Here is a 19,058-nt window from a genome sequence, read left to right as displayed (position 1 = left end):
GCTGAGCCCAGGTCCGGTGCCTCCTTTCACTTCCTGAAACTTTAGAGGTGGAGAGCCATCATTTGACAATTTGGCCTGAATGGGGCGGCCGGCAGATTGAATGTCGTTTTCCCACCAGGCTTCTCCATCCAGCCCAGCGTGGAGGGGGTTGGACGAGGAGGATTGGGTGTAATGTGCAGAGTAAAATTAGCACTTTGATGGCAGGTAATGGTTTGAGATGAGTGCCACTGACGTAGATTTCCAGGAAGATCTCTCTTTCTCTCTGCAGCTTGCTCTCTCTTCCCCTACACACCTGTAAGATCAGACCGGGCCGGCCTCTGCTGTCAAGGCTGTAATTTGTCCCTGATCAATATAATTATGCAATTCCAGTGGCCTCCTCCCGCTCAGATGGACAGTTCTCTGGGGGACTAATCCCATACTTTAAACCCTGGGAAGTCACACAGACCAGATGCAGAGCACACCTCACAGCAGTCCAAATTAAGTTCCTTTAAAAGTCTTGATTATAGCATAATTACTGGAAAACAAATGCATGTAAGTGGCAGCAGTTAAACTCCCTGTTTTGATATACGTAGTGTAACAATATAATTTCAGTGAAACAAAACTGCCCCCTGTGGCATGTATGATAATGATGTGGATAACAGCCGTCTGTGGTTGGTGGGGTGTGAATGTGATGATGGCCTTTAGATGGGGCTACGGGCAGGGTCACAGTAGCAGTGATTTCTCACCTTTTCTTAATGAAATGGAATTATGCCACTTTGCGTAGAGAGCATAAATGCAACAGAAATTCTTTACCTCACATATATCTAATTATGAAATCAAATTAACCTTTAAGAGTTCCCTCTATGTTTGTGTAAGGCTTAATTTGCCCCAGGTTGCATATTGACAGATGGGTGCCGAGGGCTGTGTTAAATGTCTTTATTAATCTGTGCCTGTCATTTTGACAAAGATGGAAATAAAACACCACTTACTGTCAGGAGCCATCAAGACAATCAGAACAACAATTAAAGGCTGAAATGGATGAGCACAGAAAGGTCATCATTTATATGGCAATTTAGGAACGTGTTTGCATCTCTTCGATTCGGCCTGTTCACTGTTTATCCTTGGCTAAATGTTTTTTCTCCCTTTCTTTCAATAACAAACCCCAGTCATGCTGTAACCGTGAGCACTGGGCATCTTGTCTAAGCTTCAAAAGTAACATTCTGTTTTGTTTTATTTCAGATTCTCTCAGTTGCTTCTCTGTCATATGCTGTGGTGTTTTTCAGGAGCTCCAGGTCAGTTTCCCTACCAAGTTTTGTGGTCTGCCATGTTGTCCATTCTGCTCAGCTATTTAAAAAATGTTGAATATCAACAATGGCTTTCACTGGGGCATTGTCAACTTTTGTATGAAGCAATCTTGGCTGAATGCGATGGCTCCCAGTGCAGGGAGGGCTCGGCTCGGCGCTGCTGCGGAATGGAAGACTGCCGCTCGCCTGCCCTTCTCTCTCTCGTCTCAGCTCAAAGCGGCACGGTTTGAGAGTCTTACCCGGCTCTCTCCAGCTAAACAGTCTGCAGGACCCTAAAGATGCAGAGGGAAGGATTTAGAAGAGCGGCTGTGCAATGGTGAGTGTCTTTCTGGAAACTGCAGCTGTGGGCTGGAGTACATTTGGGGGAGGGGGGGGGGGGGGTGTTCGGGGGTGGGGGTGGGTGGATTTTATTAGCATTTCACTTCAGTCCAGAGGCTACACAGACTAAACTGTTTTTAGGATTTTACTTTTGACACAAAAAACATTAAGTTGTTTGTGAGACTTCCTGTTGTTCATCAGTGTCAAATTAAGTCAAGGGTTGTCATTCTGTTAAGTCACCATTTGTTAAAGCAGTCATTCTGCATCAGTTCTGCATCGTGAATTAATTAGTGGATGATAGTACTCCCTAAAGAGTATTCATAACCATTTCCTTATTTAAACATCAATCTTGAGTGATCAGATTGAAAGACTTCCAATATTCTAATATTCTGCAAGAATCTAATTTAAATTCCAAGAAGTTGTTTTATTTAAATTTTAAAAATGTAAAATTGTTGCGATTTATAGGTTCATTTCTTGCCTAATTTCTTGACATATTTGGACAAAAAAAAAAAAAAAAAAAATATATATATATATATATATATATAGAGATAGATAGATTAAAATATATATAAGAAATTTGGACCAAAAAAAGGTTTTATTGACAAAAAGATGGCACAAGTCCCTAAAGATATGGAGCAGTGCTCTCTCTGTGCCACATACAGTCTATACGTAGCTCTGAAAGGTAGTCGAATGTCTTTGTCAGGCTGTCACAGAGAGGAAGCAGTTAGCGTCTGCGAAGTGTCCCCGCCAGTGCAACCGCAACAGCTTGTATCTGCCATTGACATGTCAGTTTCCAGGGCTTTGAGCTGTCAGCCCTACTGCGCCCTTCTCACCCCAGCAGAAAGCGAGAGAGCGGAAGAAAGAGGGTGTTTGTGTGCAGGTTGGCAAACTGCCATATTAGTGGCAAACGAGAATACATGATAAAAATAGAGAAAGGCAGTAATGCACATTTGCTCCCGAAGGACCTGTAAGTGGGTAATTTTAAGTAATGTTCAGATTACGAAATAACTTGGTCCATCAGGACTTTCCTCCCTGATGGGTCAAACCAGTAATGAGTTTAATAAGTATAAAGATGTCGGTGGACTAAACCTTTGAGGTTATTTTTAAGGAGTAGCAATTATTGTAAACATTAGGGGCAGTGCACTACGTAGTGTCCACTTATGAGGGTCCGGCGTAGTCCTCTGTGTCTCCTCCGTGTCTCCCTCTGCCAAGGTGAACAGATTCATCCCCAGGCACCCAATCCATTATCCTGTCAACAACAGCAGGTCCCTGCCACAGTTAGCAGCAACACTGGCCGTAATGAAATCATCAGTAATCCCAAAACTCATCTCATCATACCCAAGGTAATTAATGCATTTGGAGGGCGATGGCTAACTCTTAATTAAATTATGCTTCTTTTAATGAGGCCTTTATGTAGGGTAAATTTATGGCCAGTATCTCCATTATCAAGTGCTCGGCGCTTAACAGAGATTCGTCATTTTCACCTCAAATCACTCGCAGATTAACGTAATGAAGCCCATGATTAATATATCAATTTATACTTGTTTGTTTCTTTCCTCCATAGTTAATAAATTACCCGGCGTAATTAGTTCTTCAGGATTTTGCCACAGCCAAAACCTCAGTTCTCCCTAATAATGCAGAAAGTATTATCGTTACGTATTAATTTTAGAATAATTTGGAGATAACAACTTTGTGGCATTAATCATATTACAAAATTGGGTGTATTTAATTAATTAAAGATATACCCTGCAAATTAATTGTGCATTTTCACAATATTATCTTAACTAATGAAGGTCTGACGAAGCGACTGTTTCATTTTTAAAAGGCACCAGATTAGTGGGATCTTAATTATGTTTAAAACAAAAGCCATCTGCTTGCCACATTTGGTGCAAAGCAAAATCAGACAACTCAGCATTCTCTGCTAAACAAAAAAAGAGAAAGTTTCTATTGTTTTGGAGAAACTGTAGTACATGGAAATGATTCAAAAGATACATGGGAAATAATGAGGTCTGTAATTAGCCAATGATGGCATTTCAGTGATGGCAAATCTGATCCATTTCTGCAAGTCTGACTGACAAAAGACAACATGGAGTTAACAAAATGCTCTCTGTGTGTTTAGCTCAGGATGTGATATTTATTTATATGGACCTTTAAAAAATGTATTTTACTTTAATTATATTTATTTATTCTTGTCTTGAGTTTTGAAAAAAAAAAAATCAGCTCTAGGCATGACACCCTAATCGTTTGTCTGACAGGCACTTATTCTTGAGACATTATAAACATTATCACATTGCTGATGTGCAGGAGACAGAGATACTGCTTCAACACATTGAGAAATTCCTTCACAGACACATTTAGCTAAAGCTAATAACACCTCCAAACTCAAAGACAATTGCTTGTGCTGTTAGAATTTGCTCAGTGATTTAATCAAAACTATATTTATAGTAATTTTCTGCTAAATTAAATCAGCGGTTTAATTGAAATTAGCTTTCACTGGGTTAGGATAAATGTAGTTAAAACTATTTTCATTTAACGCATCATGTACTAAATGTGGTTTTATTAATGTTTCGCTTAAAATTTTCCTCCTGAAAGTTAAAGATATTGTAGAAAAATGTTGTCATTGGGGAACAAATAGGGACTGTGTATTCAGACCATGTGCTGCATGCCTTAATGTCCCTGCAGATGATGTGTGCACATTAGCTTTATGCTGCATTAGATCAGAAATCCTATTCATCACTGACCGGGCTAAAGAGCTTCTCAAATGTGCCTTTATTCTTCTGTTGCAACATACTTCTCTTATGTACTGTGTGCTTACTGGGAAAATGATCATACTCCTTGTAAATATATACATAAGTGGCATAAATACATACAACACATCTGTATGTATTTGTATGTAGTGCACACACTTTAGACAAGCAAGCCTTGCTGCTAGTAAAAAAAGACATTCATTTAATGTGCAAAAAGCCTGCATACCACAATTAGGTGGGAATAGGTAGTTTTGTGTTGTTTGCGAGGTACTTGATAATATTAGTTTTGTGACAAACAGGACTAAACCAGGGCAATAAAATCACTTAACTAAGATGGTACAAGAATGTAATTTGCATCAGTGGTATTTTTTATTTATTTATTTTTTAAATATCCTTTTATATCTAGAATGTGATGGATATGTAATTTCTTCTTTTTCAGGTAAAAGTGCTTATCTTTTCTTGGACTGTATGATAACATGACAAAACAGTTAAACAACAGGCTGTGGACCTCAGTGGAAGACACATGCTCTAGTATACAACAGTGAATTACCTGTAGTAGCCTACATTTTCCTGCAGGTAATGGAATTTGACTTGAGAAAATCAAAGAAATGGATATGTGGATTTTCATTGAGGGAAAAAATATTCAGTTTTTACACTGTCAGATGCTGAAACTATTTGATTTCAGCTCTGTTTCTGATTTCCTGTATTAAAAAAAGTCTTAAATTCGCTGGGAAATGAAATTAAAAACCGGAATCTCATGTTTATATTCGCTGAGAAATGTAAACTGCGAAATTAATTTTTATTTATTTATTTATTTATTTTTTATAATTATTTTTGACAAACAGGATCATGGATCAGGATAATTTATATGGCTAACGGAAAATATTTTTTTCTGACGCATTCGAGCAATAGTGGCTTTGAGTCCCATTGTTATTCAATCGGTAGGCTATATCCTCTGCAAGTGATCGAGCAAAAGTTCTTAGCGCGCTTTACAAACTTGATGAGAATGGACAATGTCTTGTAATATTTCTGTATTCAAAGCTGGTTTATAATTAAATATTTATTATTCATATAGTTTGTTTCGATTGCAGCATTGAAACGCGCCTATTAATCAACTTAAAAAAAAATCCGTTAGATAGCCTATATGAGAAAAAAGGTGCAACATGACATCAAGTAGCACGTTTTTTTTGTTCACGTAGGCTATTAGTGACTCAAAATACCTCAAATAAATTAAAGTAAAATAAGCTAAAAAATAGCATTGTCCTTTTCCTATAAATTAGTTTTACAGCACTTCTGATTTAATTTTAAAGACCGAACTCATATGCTTCAAGTAAAAAAACAGGATATCATTCCAGTAGTGCGCAGTGACATCTGAAAGAAGGTCAAACTCAAGCCTCCTTTCTTTAATTGACCAGTGAATATTATTTTACCAGTGTCAGAACCAGAGGGGACGCAACCATTCAGCGAAATACAATAGGAATAACAGACCGTGCTGAAATTGCATCTTCATTTGCATATTCGGTTCAAAAATCATGCAAATCCCAAATGAGACGGTCTTTATTGTGCCTGCAATTGAAAAATCATTCTGTTAACCATGGTAACTCTGGCCTTATTCGTAGCCAGTCAGTTGAAACAAAAAAGTTATTAATTCATACGGTATGACGTTTAAATGGACTCCGGGGCAATGGTTAATGGTTTGGCGACATATAGCCTATATTTGATCTCATAAATGGGAGGTGATGATTAAATTAATATTTATTATTATTATTATTGTTTCGTTTTGGCTGTAGTGTTCAACGTATTATTGTTCTATTCATATTTTGTTACACAAAATACATGTAGCCTAATATTATTATTAGGCTATAATTTTTTCCAAAATGTATTGGGCTATTCACAACTATTCGTAATGTTTTTATATAGCCTATCCTTTATATAAATTGTATCTTATGTTTTTACGTTTTTTTTTTTTTTTTATCAAGTACAAATAGTAAAAAGTATTGCTGTATACAACAATGCCTCTTTACAGGAATAAAAACCATTTAAAATATTTATAGTTTTCCCGCATAATTTTGGCTCGTGGGTGTGTCGCGTGGAAGATTATTAGACTATCAAGTTCACTTATTTAAACTTTGTAGAGCGCGTACAGCACCTGATTAGGCTGTACCCTTATTAGAGTCGAAAAACAGTGTCTTTTGTGGCTCTGCGTGCGCTTTGCTATAATTTACTTCCACTTTAATTGTTTAGGTTGAGCTAATTAACAAGTGAATCCACGGGCTCGGAAAAAAAAGGACTTTACACGCTGATAAAGAATAGAAGTCCTGTGGTGATTTATTGTTAGGATATTGTTGGTATTTAAATAGTTCAGCTAATAAAAATCTTATAGGCTATCTTAAATTTCACAGCTCAAACATGTGACACAAGTCAGTAGGCTAACGAACTGATATTTATCAATGACACGGATAAATAGTTTTATAGATTTGCATTTACCGTTTATTTTTGAGTGATAATTAACACACAATGGCATCCTTATTGTATTTATCTGCTGCACAGTGACAGTTTTAGACTATTCGGGTCATTTGAACAGTGCTTATTGCCTGCTACACTAATGGACAATTCACTGCTCGGCCATCACACACGTGAGTGATTTTCGGAAGCCTTGTGGCTCGGAGCTCAATGATGTTGAACACTGGGAGGCTTTCCTGGTGGTCCTCGGCCTTAGCTCACGTTAATTGGGAAATTTGGAGAACAGGAGCCCTCATTACCGAGCTCCGGGTAACTGGGAGTTTTCCTTTTCCCGCTGTCTCCTACATTTCCATAAGCAGATTACAAGAGGATATGTTCCTGAAACCACTCGGATAAATCACCGGTTTCGTGGAATAAGTCTCTAATTAGAACTTTTGTCATAACGGCTGCTGCACCGCTATTCATATTAATGTAAAGTGATTAATGATGTTCTAAATTAAGATTTTACTTTTTTTGCCTCCCGTGAAAACAACGGGGAAAAGATCCACTGTTTTTGTTTTTCTCCTTGAAAAGTAGAATTAACTTTCATTTGTCAGTGAAAATTTGGTTATTTCTATAGCCTACAAATCACAGTAGGCTAAAAGACACTGTTAGTGTTTTATTTGATGTGACAAATTAACTTGACTAGGCTATAGGAAAAAAAAATACTGCCGAAATAAAATCTTAGGATAGCCTACTATAATTAAATAATTTAACGGGCAACGATTTATTATTTTTTCTTTATATTATAATGCTTAATTAGTACACCAGCCTAACCAGTTCACTCTTTCAAATTGCCCTGTAATGAAATTCTATGATGAATAATTTATGCCCTGCTTGTAAACCTCGGGCCTGAATAACAACATCGGGTAACAACACTCGCACTTGTTAAGAGTAGGCTAGTTTGGAAAGTAAATAACGGAGACGTGTTGGTGTGCATGTCCTACAAATCGGTCCCACACGGTGAAACTTCTCTAAATGGCCGAGTCGTTAGTGTGTGGTGTTAAAAGCCCATCGTGAATATTCAGTAGGCTACTACTGTAATCGTTCAGTCTCAGTGGCGGTGAATGTGTTAAATGGCGATGTTCTCGATGGACTATGTGCTAATACTGATCCATTGGAAGGTGTAAATTCTCCCCGGGAGACAGAAACCTCTCCCAGCAGAAACGCGTCTTAGGACTCGAGTCATTTGTAAATCACATAATAAGTCGCGGAATGATCGCTATTGACAGTAACTGGTGGTGTAAAAATGTAATAATTAACGTACACTCCACACTGGCGTGGCTGTTGTAAAAAGTTGTTTTTAGAGGAGATGTTTGTAGCTGCTTTTTGATGTTTTTTTTTTTTTTTTTGCTTCAGAACAATATAGTATTGGTCCACAGGGGGGCGTTACTGTATTAATTTTCTATTCACTATGTCGTCGTTGACACTTGACAAAAAGAGTATTTTTTAAAAACAACTGTTTTTGTTGAATGTTTGTCTTTACACAATTATAATGTAATAATGTTATAATGCAATAACAAGCTATGCTGTTAAATGAAAGTTATTAAAAAATTATGAGACAAAGAATTAGTTTTATGTTAAAATCGTAATTAGTGTCAGTTTTAGAAGCTTTAATTCCCACATTAAATTTATGTAGGAGATTCTTATTTAATAATAATAATAATAATAAGTAAAATCCTATATTAATGGTGAGGCAAAAGGTAGCTTACCATTTGATGTAGATAAGTTTTTTTGCATTAGTGGATACAAGATTGTCCTATCTCTCTCTCTTTTTTTAAAACTTTTAATTGATTGATTGATTTATTTATTTGTTTAATTAACGATTTTTGTGCTTGTCGTGCCATTGCAAGTGACAACGTTTATAGTTGTTTCAATAAGTAGGATCTAACCCGATTCTTGCCTTTATTTTATGCAATAAATTTTGCATGCTAATTTGTTTTTCTTGGGTTGTAGCTATTACGTTGAGCAGTTTTTTTTCGGGGGAAATTCGAGATCCATAATATTTATTTAACCTAATTTGTACTGCAAAAGTAGGGTAAGACTAACATTCTGAGTGAATAACGACCGCTATAGAACAATATTTGCAAAGTGATTACTTTTGTCAAAAGTGCAAAGATGCCCCTGCTGTATTTTATCCCACTAAAAGTGCATCCCGAAACACAGTGGATGGCGGAGTGTGAGGCGCTCTCTGATTGGTCGGCGCTGAGCTCATTGTTATGCTGTCAATCCAAATCACATGGCCGAGCCTCTATTAACAGCTGAGCCTAGCGCACAACTTTGCAGAGTTCCGTGGCAGAGCAGAGCAGAGCAAAGCAGAGCGGGACCGGTGTGGACACTTTTGAAACAGTTCGGTGCTTCTCACTTGACCAGAGTTTTATCGCTCTGAACTTTTGACTGACTACCGGCTACTATATTTGGTGAGACTCTTTCAATTTCAGCGTTTTATTTCGAGTGCGCGGCACCACTTCCAAGTCGTTTGAATGTATAACATGATGGAAACCGAGATTAAAAGCCCCCTTCCGCAGTCCAACACGGGCTCGGCGGCGGGCGGCAAAAACAACAGCTCCAGCGACCAGGACCGGGTGAAGCGGCCTATGAATGCTTTCATGGTGTGGTCCCGCGGGCAGCGGAGGAAGATGGCACAAGAGAATCCCAAAATGCACAACTCTGAGATCAGCAAGCGCCTCGGTGCTGACTGGAAACTTTTGACTGACGCCGAGAAGAGACCCTTCATTGACGAGGCTAAGCGCTTACGAGCCATGCACATGAAGGAGCACCCGGATTACAAATACCGTCCCCGCAGGAAGACCAAGACCCTGCTGAAGAAAGACAAGTATTCCTTGCCCGGAGGACTCTTGGCACCCGGTGCCAACGCCGTCAACAACGCTGTGTCAGTGGGCCAGCGGATGGACTACACGCACATGAACGGCTGGACGAACAGCGCGTACTCCCTCATGCAGGACCAGCTGGCCTACCCTCAGCACCCCAGCATGAACAGCCCCCAGATCCAGCAGATGCACCGGTACGACATGGCGGGGCTTCAGTACCCCATGATGTCCACGGCCCAGACCTACATGAACGCGGCGTCCACGTACAGCATGTCACCAGCATACACGCAGCAAACTTCCAGTGCAATGGGTTTGGGCTCCATGGCTTCAGTGTGCAAGACGGAACCCAGCTCTCCTCCACCGGCCATAACCTCTCATTCCCAGCGTGCTTGTTTGGGAGACCTGAGGGATATGATAAGCATGTACCTGCCCCCCGGAGGAGACAGCGCTGACCACTCCAGCCTACAGAGCAGTCGGTTACACAGCGTTCACCCGCACTATCAAAGCGCAGGGACTGGCGTGAACGGAACGCTACCCCTAACCCACATTTGAAAGACTCCTAAAAAAGACTTAAGTACTTCGGATACTTGAACGTTTTGATTTGCAAAAAAGAATCGAAGTTCAATTTCGTTTTTAAAAAAAAGAAACTATTTTTAATCTCAATGAGTTGTCCGTTTTAAAGCATTTTATGACGACATATCGGGGACTTCAGAATAAATTGTATTGCAGAGGAGCTTTTTATCATGAGCTGTAAAGCAATCAACGTCTGTAGAAGAATATTGGACTTCTGACTTATTTGCCGTCAGAGTTTGTCTCTATGAAAAAGGCACGTGGCTTCGTGAAGAGGCCGTATTTCAAAAACAAAAAAGAAAGAGAAATGGAGGGAGAGTATGTTCACTCATAAATGTTTACACTTATTTTTTAGATTGTCGGTTTTGTCCAAATCTGTGTAGTCTTTTTGTTGTTCATTTATGAACTAGGTTTTATTGAAATGAAAGACTGTGCTGGTCGCAAGCGCAAAGTTTGTTTTATTTATAGCGAGTTGTTTTTTTTAAGCTTGTGAACCATTGTACGTCTTGTTGAAATGTTCCACTTTTGTTTTGTGAATCTTCCTTTCTGTGATGTTATGGCAGTATCAGGTTAACCCATTATGTGGGACGGAGAGTTTTATTTAAACTGACGTTTCTACTCAAGACCATCCTATTCCTAAATGAATAAATTTGTTTTACAAAAAAAAAAAAAAAAAGCTTCATGGCTAGATATGATTTCTTTTCTTTTTTAAAATTCAGTGACTTGTTTGGTTCTTTAATCGTATGTCTACCAGAAAACCAGTGACAGAATTACTCAAATCCGCTTGAAGCCGAATGTGGTAATTTGAGGCGATCGGTTAAATGAAGAGCAAATAGGCGAATTCAGACACTCTCGCTACCAAGCAGATGCCAACACTCGTGGATTGTTATTAAACAATATAAAACAGCAAATATATTTGTGCCTTTCAAATGCCTAAAAGTACAATCGGTCAGTAAATTAATCAAATATCATTCTATAGCCTATATTGGACCACTGAAACTATAAAGCATCTCGCCCAAACACAGGATGCCCTTTTCCCTGACATTCCCTATCAACTGCTGTATATTGTAACTTTAGTTCTGATAATAGCCTACTACGAATCATAAAAATGAAACTTATTTCAAAATTCGCTGTTTTCATAAGATTTACTCGCTGTTGGTGAGACAACTCTCCTTTGCAAGATTATGCAACAAAAAATAATAAAACTAAATATCCTAAATGCATAAATGGAACAAAATATTTTTTAACTCGCATGAACTGTCATGCATACAAACTGTGTAATTTTCTCCTGCATTTTCACTTGTTGAGTCGTCCAGGTAAATACAGTTCCTCAGAATTATTTTGTATAATTATGGTTAACTATAAATATCTTTAATCCTTTGAGTTTGTCAAAGCCTGACAATGAAACGGTTGATAAATTCTGACAATTATGTTCATAATAAGTGATTAATGCAAGGATTATTTGGTCGCAATTTCACTTTATGAGCTACTAAGTTGTGGCCGATTTTTTTGGGGTCAGACAGAGGTTAAATATTTGCTGTACATTATTCAGTGATTTGAACATCACGCAATATTGTATTTTTGTCTGTGTGTCAAGCGACCGTTTTTGCCATACCTTTCTTGTTGTAGTTAGCCAAGAAAAGGAGGCACATACAAGGCTGTTATGGACTGCCTCATGTAATTTAGGGTGTAATTTCCACTACTGAGTTCTCAATATATAATATGTATAATAGCCTATATGTTTTGTCTAACATATGTTCGTAAAAATAAAGAATCTTCAATGTCTTTACAACATCTTTGGTTCTAAACAACAACAACAACAACAACAACAACAAAAAACAAACAAACAAAAAAAACTATCTTCTAATAAAGATACATTTTGGATGGATATGGTTTTTTGAAAATTAAAATATAGATGTAGGTCTATTTTTTTTTGTAGATCAACATATTGATTTCTAAAATCATAGATACTTTTGTAAATAACTGCTAAAAAGCTCTTAATGCCAGTTACCTAAAATTTTCCTATAACAACAGGCCGAACAACCTCTTTCTAACTGAGAATTTTGAATTGAGCAAGTTTTTTTTTTTTTTTCTCTCTCTCAGATGCTTGATTTAACTTGTTTCTGAAATATCACTTGTTCATCCACGTTCAATAATTATCCGTTCTGCAAAGCACCTCACATTTTCCGAAACCAAATCGACTCACTGATTTGAATCACTTCAAATAAAACTGTCAGGACGTGTTGCATTATAAATACTATCTGTATTTTTAAAAATTATTTTAAACCCTGCTTATCCTAATCTCAACCATTTAGACTTTTAAGAACTCAAATTCTTCTGTCACTGGTAATTTTTGCACCCAACAATATGAAACAATCTTTTTGAATGACATTGTCACACTTAGTGTGCAACAGAATTTCACAATATTGGTGCACCTGACAGTTCTACAGTATGGGATGAGTTGCACAGCATCCCGGGGCATTTATTCCCCTGAGCTGCTGAGTGCTTGCACTGGATGCTGTCTTTCCCACATTCCCTGACAGGTTTGATCCATGCCTCATTGCTGTGCTTGGATTAGCCCTGTGCAACTCTATGGATGCCAACAGATTAAACGGACCTCCCTGAAAGTAGTAGTGTGTTGGAGAGACGGCCTATCAGGTTATCATACTTCCTAATTTTAAAAGGAAAAAAAAATTAATTAAAGCAACTATGACAGATGCAGTGGTGAATTTGTTGCATATGTCTGATGTGAATGGTTTGCTGGGTACCAGATTTGTTTTTATTTTTTGACATTCACAGTGACAATATTAATATATTCAATTGCCAGTTAAAAAAAAAAAAGTATTTAAACTCACACGAGTGAAGCTGTACTGATAGCAGAATACATTAGGTCCCTTCCAGCACAGAGTGGGCCCCTCTCTCTCTCTCTTTCTCACTTGCTCGCTCAGTCATGTGGAGCACTGTGCCCACTCAGCAAGTGCAGGCATATCCCCACTTCTATCTGCTTATGACCTCACTGGAGCTGTTTGTTTAACCCTTTTTCCAAACCAACATAATTGCACACTACTGCAATCAAGCATGCTGGATTCGAAGTTAGATAGCATTAGAGACGGGAAGCTTTCTCACTTTCATTCTGCTGTGGGTATTTTTTAAAATATTTAAATATATATTATTCATACCGTATACCTTCCCCTATTTCTGATTGTTATGATTATTCCTGACATTTTTAAATACATGTGCCAATCTAAGAATAAAAACGTGGCACTAGTCCTGTATCAATTTCGTTCACTGAACCTGCTCAGCAACTCTCATTACGAACTCCTCATTCCAAATTGCTTGGTGTTTTTTCAGTATTCCCGTTCACAAACGTACACAGATTACAGTACGTCAGTTGAAAAAATGGGTGTGTTTGAAAAATAAGGTGAACAGGCTCTGTGGTATTTCAATGGTGCCAGACTGGACTTGCTGTGGTGTTGTGTACTAAAAACAGAATATCCTTGTATTGATTAGCAGGCTGGCTCAAGGCATTGCTGTTGGGCCTGTCCACTGGAGTGAGACTCATGTGGGCTGTGGGGACGGACTGAAGTCGAGGTGTGGGGGTGAGTTAATCTCCCTGAACTGGGGCAGATGTTGTTGACGAGCCCCTATTAGATCAGCTCCCGCCGTGGGAAAATGGCATCCAATCCTTACGGGGTCAGGACTTTGAGCTGACCCTCACGGTCTCATCCCACCTCAGAGAGCTGCCCATTCTCCTGCACTTTATCTAAGAGACAGGCTCACCTCTCTTGCCTTTGGCCATTGTCTTGTTTTACTATTGTATGTTTGCTGTTTTTGTACACGTAAACCTAACCTCTTCCTCTTCTTGCAGCACGTGTCACAATTTTGGTTCCTCTCTGCGTTTTATGTTCATGTATTAAATATGTGTTGATGCCTTGTTCACTTTTGTTTCACTTTTCTCTTTAGTTCACACATTTTGTTGTGCACATTTTATTTGCCCCCAACACTTCCATAGATGTTCCATAGATGTTAAAGGTTCTTCATAGAACCATCAATGCCAGTCTTTTTTTTTTTTTTCTTAAGGGAAGAAACTCAGGCATCAGGAATTTGGAATATGGATGTCATTTCTTATATGTATTTTTCAGATTGTCATACATTTGAGTAGTATCAGTATTATTTGACATTTAAAGATAATCACAAATCTAGTCTAGGTGAATGTGCCAACTTGTTTCTCCTCTCCAGTGGTTCTGATGTTTGTTGGTAATTATAGCCATGGTTGAATCTCCATGGCGTTACACAACCACAAAGAATGTAGAGTGGGAGGTTTAAAGGGCGGCTGCCGCTCCAATTCAGGGTTGGCCCTGCAGTCCAGGTGCAAGTGACTTGCATTGATGTCAGCATAGAGTAAATAATTCTAATGAATAGAGTCTTAACACAAGGGGCCTGACTAGTTTATGGAAAGACTTTAGCTAAAGAGCTATATATAGAGGGAAAAGCAGTTTAGACACTTAGTAGGTGATATTGTGTTGTAATTTGATTAGTCAAAATCTATTAAGCAATGTTTCAGAGTGCCAATCTGTGGACCACCTGCCTTCATGTATGTATGTAAAAATATGTAATATTTTGTAGAGTTTAGGATATGAATTTAGTTTCATTTTGCCAAATATCCATAAATTCCATTTCTGTGTTCCATAAATTCCCACAGATAACCACCAGTTATAATACAACTTTAACCTTTCTCTGGTGCAACCAGTCATGGCCACCCTTTAAGTTAAATGCGACACGTTTGTAGTATTTGGGATAGAGTTTATTCATTGAATAATTCCCTGGAGCTTCACTTGTCAATCACTGCGAGAAGTGGTGGCCTGAAGGGGAATTAGTCATGATGATATTTCAGTGAAACCCCTCGTAGAGCCGTGGAGCCTAAACTGAGAGTGTGGAAATTTCCCTGAATGTGGAACTACCCTGCCCTTAACGTCTACACTGCTCTCTTGGGTGGAGCAGGTGCAGGGAGTTTCTCTGACGCAGGATGGAAACAGGTTTTAGGGTGCCTGTCCAAGGTATAATTGGGTGGAGCATGAGTGACACTAGGGCAGATGGCACCATTTTAGGGACATATCAAACAAGTGAAAAATGTCAGAGGTTCAAAGCTTATGAGTTTTGTTTTATTCAACCTGATCTCATGAGAAAACTATTTTACAAGGTGATTTCATATGTATATATATATAAAAAAGTAATGATGAAGGTATTAACCTTTAAACGGATTGTATGAATTATATTTCACCAAAACACAAAGCAGTTACAAGTTGCCATAAGAGTGGCATTTCTCCTCGAATTCCTTCAGGGTAATAAAAATGGACAAGAAAGTTGTTGCCACACATTCTTAAAAATAAAGGTGCTTAAAAGGTTCTTCACGGCGATGCCATAGAAGAACCATTTTTGGTTCCACAAAGAACCATTCAGTCAAAGGTTCTTTAAAGAACTCTCTCTTTCTTACCTTTTTATAATCTAAAGAACCTTCTTTTGTGAAACAGAAAGGTTCTTCAGATGTTAAAGGATCTTTATGGAACCATTTAGACAAATAGGTTCTTCTATGGCATCGTGAAGCACCTTTATTTTTAAGAGTGTACAGTAAAATTATAGAGTTAAAACTAACATGGATAGCGTAGTTTAGATAATTTTGGTCATTATGGAATTTGCTGAGAAATGTTTGAGTAAATATTGAAGCCTAGTTGCAGGTTTAGCTGACTGCAGTATGACACATTAAGATTTCTTCTGAAACTCTAAAGGAGACGTGAGATTATTAGGGTCTTTCCCCCAGTAAAAAACAAAACCTGAAAAGCAGAAAACTTTGAAAACAAATTTGCTATCCATCTAAAGAAACGCTAACATCCCATCAGGGATTTTTCTTTGTGGAAACTTTTGAAGCAGGTCTTTATAGAGTCCACATATTTTGGTAAATACTAGGAGGAGAAAATGTTGATAAGTGATACACAACCTACATGTGCAATGACAGTGAAAGCAGTTGGGAAAGTAGAGACAATACGTGCAGTACAGAGGTTAAGGGGTTGGGGGCAGGGATGTGAAACTGGGGAGATTAGGCCTCTCATCTAGGCCACAGATATTGATTAGTGTAGGTTGGGTCATCGAGAAGAAACAGAGATTGACAGATGAACAATAGTCTTATGCCTGTGTGATGACTCCTTGTCATGTCTGTGATGGTCAGGGGTTTTGAGGATGCTTGGAAAATACGTACATTAGTCCAACTCACCAATCCCTCCTCTGTGTTATTGGTGAATGTCTTCACTCAGGTGAACATCTTGCAGCTCTCCACACGCATGGAAATAAGACCCTACGCAGAAGTGCCTCACTTGTTTATTGATTAGTTGCCATTGTCAGTCAGCCAGTTCTCTGAAAGATGTGCATTTGTGCACCAAAGGCTCATATTAGGGCATGTCTGGAGGGGTGTACAAATGTAACGCTTGTTGTCTTTTATGCTTCTTTTTCAGTAAGTGTCCCACTCCAGTTTCTTTCACTTCAGTTTCAGTGGGTAAGATGTTTTGATCAATAAAAGAATGATAATGAGCCTCAATGTTTTGTCGTTTTTTTTATTTTTCCATTTCGTGATGTATAAGGTTAAATGGGTCATTTACTAAGCCTCATTTTTGAACTTTTGAAACATTTTTTGTCTCTATAATGACATTCAAAATTTTTCACATTTTTCAAAATATCTTCTTTTGTATTCCTCAGAAGAAAGCAAGCCATAAAGGTTTGGAACGACATGAGGATAAATGATGATAGAAGTTTGTGAACTTTTCCTTCAGTTTACTCTAGACTTGAAGCACAATAGCATAGGGAATTGCAGTTAGACTGTAATACTATAGCATTGAACAAAAGACAGCTGCTTAGTTGTATTTGTTTTTATATTTCATGTCATTGTCAGTCACCCAGCATTGTGTCCTGCTTTTAAGTGCTGTCCTCTTTGGTTCTCCTCTATGTTTGGCCTTTAGAGTCTCAATCACAATTGCATAATATGATATTTTGAAATGCTTTAAAGACACTCGCATGCATCAACAGCCTTATTATTTTGTCCACTCCAGCCTGTCACTCACAGCAGCACTCCAGCGTCTATGAGCACGTGAGTGAGCTTGTAGAAAGATCAGTAGCTGGTGGAAGGTGGAAGGAACACCATCTAATGAGCAGTAGCCGAAGATAACGTAAAATAAACAAAACCCAGCATAAAAGCCCAGCTTTTTTCCCCCCACATTTTGGCTGCTTTTCATCTCATTGAAAGTTGTGTATGGAGATGCTGACTGCGCCTACAGGCCCCGCTTGTCAAAATAGTATTACCGTGGTTTTAAAGCTCATTATAACGCCCTGTTTCGTGGGAAACCAGTCTTGGCTTTTAACTGTGGGTTAAGGTGATATCCTTTTCACCAGTGCCTTGAAAATGCGCTATATAGGTCAAATGAGACGTAAAGCTCTGAAATGCGCACTTTGTCCCACGAGTCGAACCCGAAAAGTTCATTCGCATCCCTCTCTCCAAACCCCCGGCAAATATCACACCTCGGATGCATAAACATGCCTGAGCTCCACACATCAAGCCACGCAGGGGGCCTGGCCGGCTATAGAGCCGCACTGTGACACCAATCAGGAATGATGGCAGCCCCCTTTGTCATGCTAACAGGAATTGCCTCTTCTCTTATTCAAATGCTCTCCTTCTCTTTCTCCCTCCCTTCATCCTTCTCTCCTTTTCTCCCTCCTCATGGGCCATGTAAATCCATACTTAGAGAGTTTGAAAAAGAGGGAGAGCGAACGGGAGAGGGAGTGAGAACTCCCTGTCCCCAGAACCGTTGATCGGTGGGCCTCTCTCCTGGGGGTCAGCGTGGCTCTCGCAGCGCCGAGCTGTTTCCATGCCCAGCCGAGCGCATTTCATATTCAAATGCTCCAATCAGGCCTGTGACCCGCGGGGGGCTTTTTTACAGCCCGGGCCTTGGGTCAGCGGGTCAAGATGGTGATTTAATAGCCAGGGCGATGGGAGAAAAAAGGGAAAGGGGTGATTTAGTGACTGAATGAGTCATAAAAAAGCATTTTTCTTAAGTTGTGTCAGTTTGGCGCTTTTCTCTCTTCACCTGACTTAGGCACCTGTTTGCGCCGTTGAAGTGGCTGAGGACGTGTCAAAGTGACAGTATGAAAATCAAAGGATTGAGGTCCTTCTGTGGTGTGGTGTGTTATGGGGCAATCTTACCTGAGCATCTTGTTATTCATGTCTCGACAGGTGTGTTCGCTGCAAATTACATAGAGCTGGTATGTATGTGTAGGCTTGTTGTCATGTACTAATTATTTTGGAGACTGTCTTTGCATGTGAATGCTGAATAAAATTTGATGTTTAGTTGTTTTTACTTGGTATACGTCTGACATGCGGTGGTTTGCCCTCTGGTGTATACCTAGATTCAGCAGTTTTAGCTTTTACATGGTACTGAAATATACCAGAATGAATTTCACTACACACAGAAACATGTTTACATAGATACCTGCGAAGTGAACGAATCAGAACAAAAATGTTGATAGTCAAGAAATCAGAAGGTATTTGTTTGGTATTATTTAATGTTTTAATTTAATGTTTTTAATTGTTATTAATTCAGACTGTATGTTTTTCCTTCAAAATGAATTAAAATGTGAAATGTATAAAATTTTCCTGAAATACGCTAGTATTATTACTATTATTCTTACTATTATATATATATTTTTAACTATTTTACCAAATTAAAATATTGAAAAAATCGAATGAATCAGAAACTGAACCAAAA

At 38.6% G+C, this 19,058-nt stretch overlaps 2 protein-coding genes across 7 annotated transcripts in view; both read left to right on the top strand.

Annotated features, from left to right (window-relative positions):
* p2ry4 (pyrimidinergic receptor P2Y4) overlaps positions 1-18,665 on the top strand; it is a 32,758-nt gene extending 14,093 nt beyond the window's left edge. For 3 of the 5 annotated variants that reach the window (XR_009274181.1, XR_009274179.1, XR_009274178.1), the window contains exons 5-8: positions 1,219-1,271; positions 1,389-1,599; positions 2,814-2,944; positions 4,788-8,544. The gene's annotated coding sequence lies outside the window, so the exon portion shown is untranslated. Of the gene's footprint in view, positions 1-1,218; positions 1,272-1,388; positions 1,600-2,813; positions 2,945-4,787; positions 8,545-18,389 lie in introns of those variants that run through there. The other 2 variants (XR_009274182.1, XR_009274180.1) reach the window with 2 other exon arrangements.
* Positions 8,545-10,927, top strand: sox3 (SRY-box transcription factor 3). 2 transcript variants are annotated; one of them, XM_058798049.1, is made up of 2 exons: positions 8,545-9,270; positions 9,379-10,927. In XM_058798049.1, exon 2 carries the CDS (start codon positions 9,448-9,450, stop codon positions 10,231-10,233), a length of 786 nt encoding a protein of 261 aa, XP_058654032.1. In that variant the 5' UTR covers positions 8,545-9,270; positions 9,379-9,447; the 3' UTR covers positions 10,234-10,927. The 2 variants fall into 2 exon arrangements, with proteins under 2 accessions (XP_058654032.1, XP_058654031.1); XM_058798048.1 differs by having other exon boundaries at positions 8,545-10,927.
* Positions 18,666-19,058: the final 393 nt, after the last annotated feature.

This window comes from Onychostoma macrolepis, chromosome 14, assembly GCF_012432095.1.
Source record: "Onychostoma macrolepis isolate SWU-2019 chromosome 14, ASM1243209v1, whole genome shotgun sequence".
In the NCBI taxonomy this organism is placed as follows: Eukaryota; Metazoa; Chordata; class Actinopteri; order Cypriniformes; family Cyprinidae; genus Onychostoma; species Onychostoma macrolepis.
Note: the sequence above shows the minus strand (reverse complement) of the source record. Positions and strands in the feature narration are given on the sequence as shown.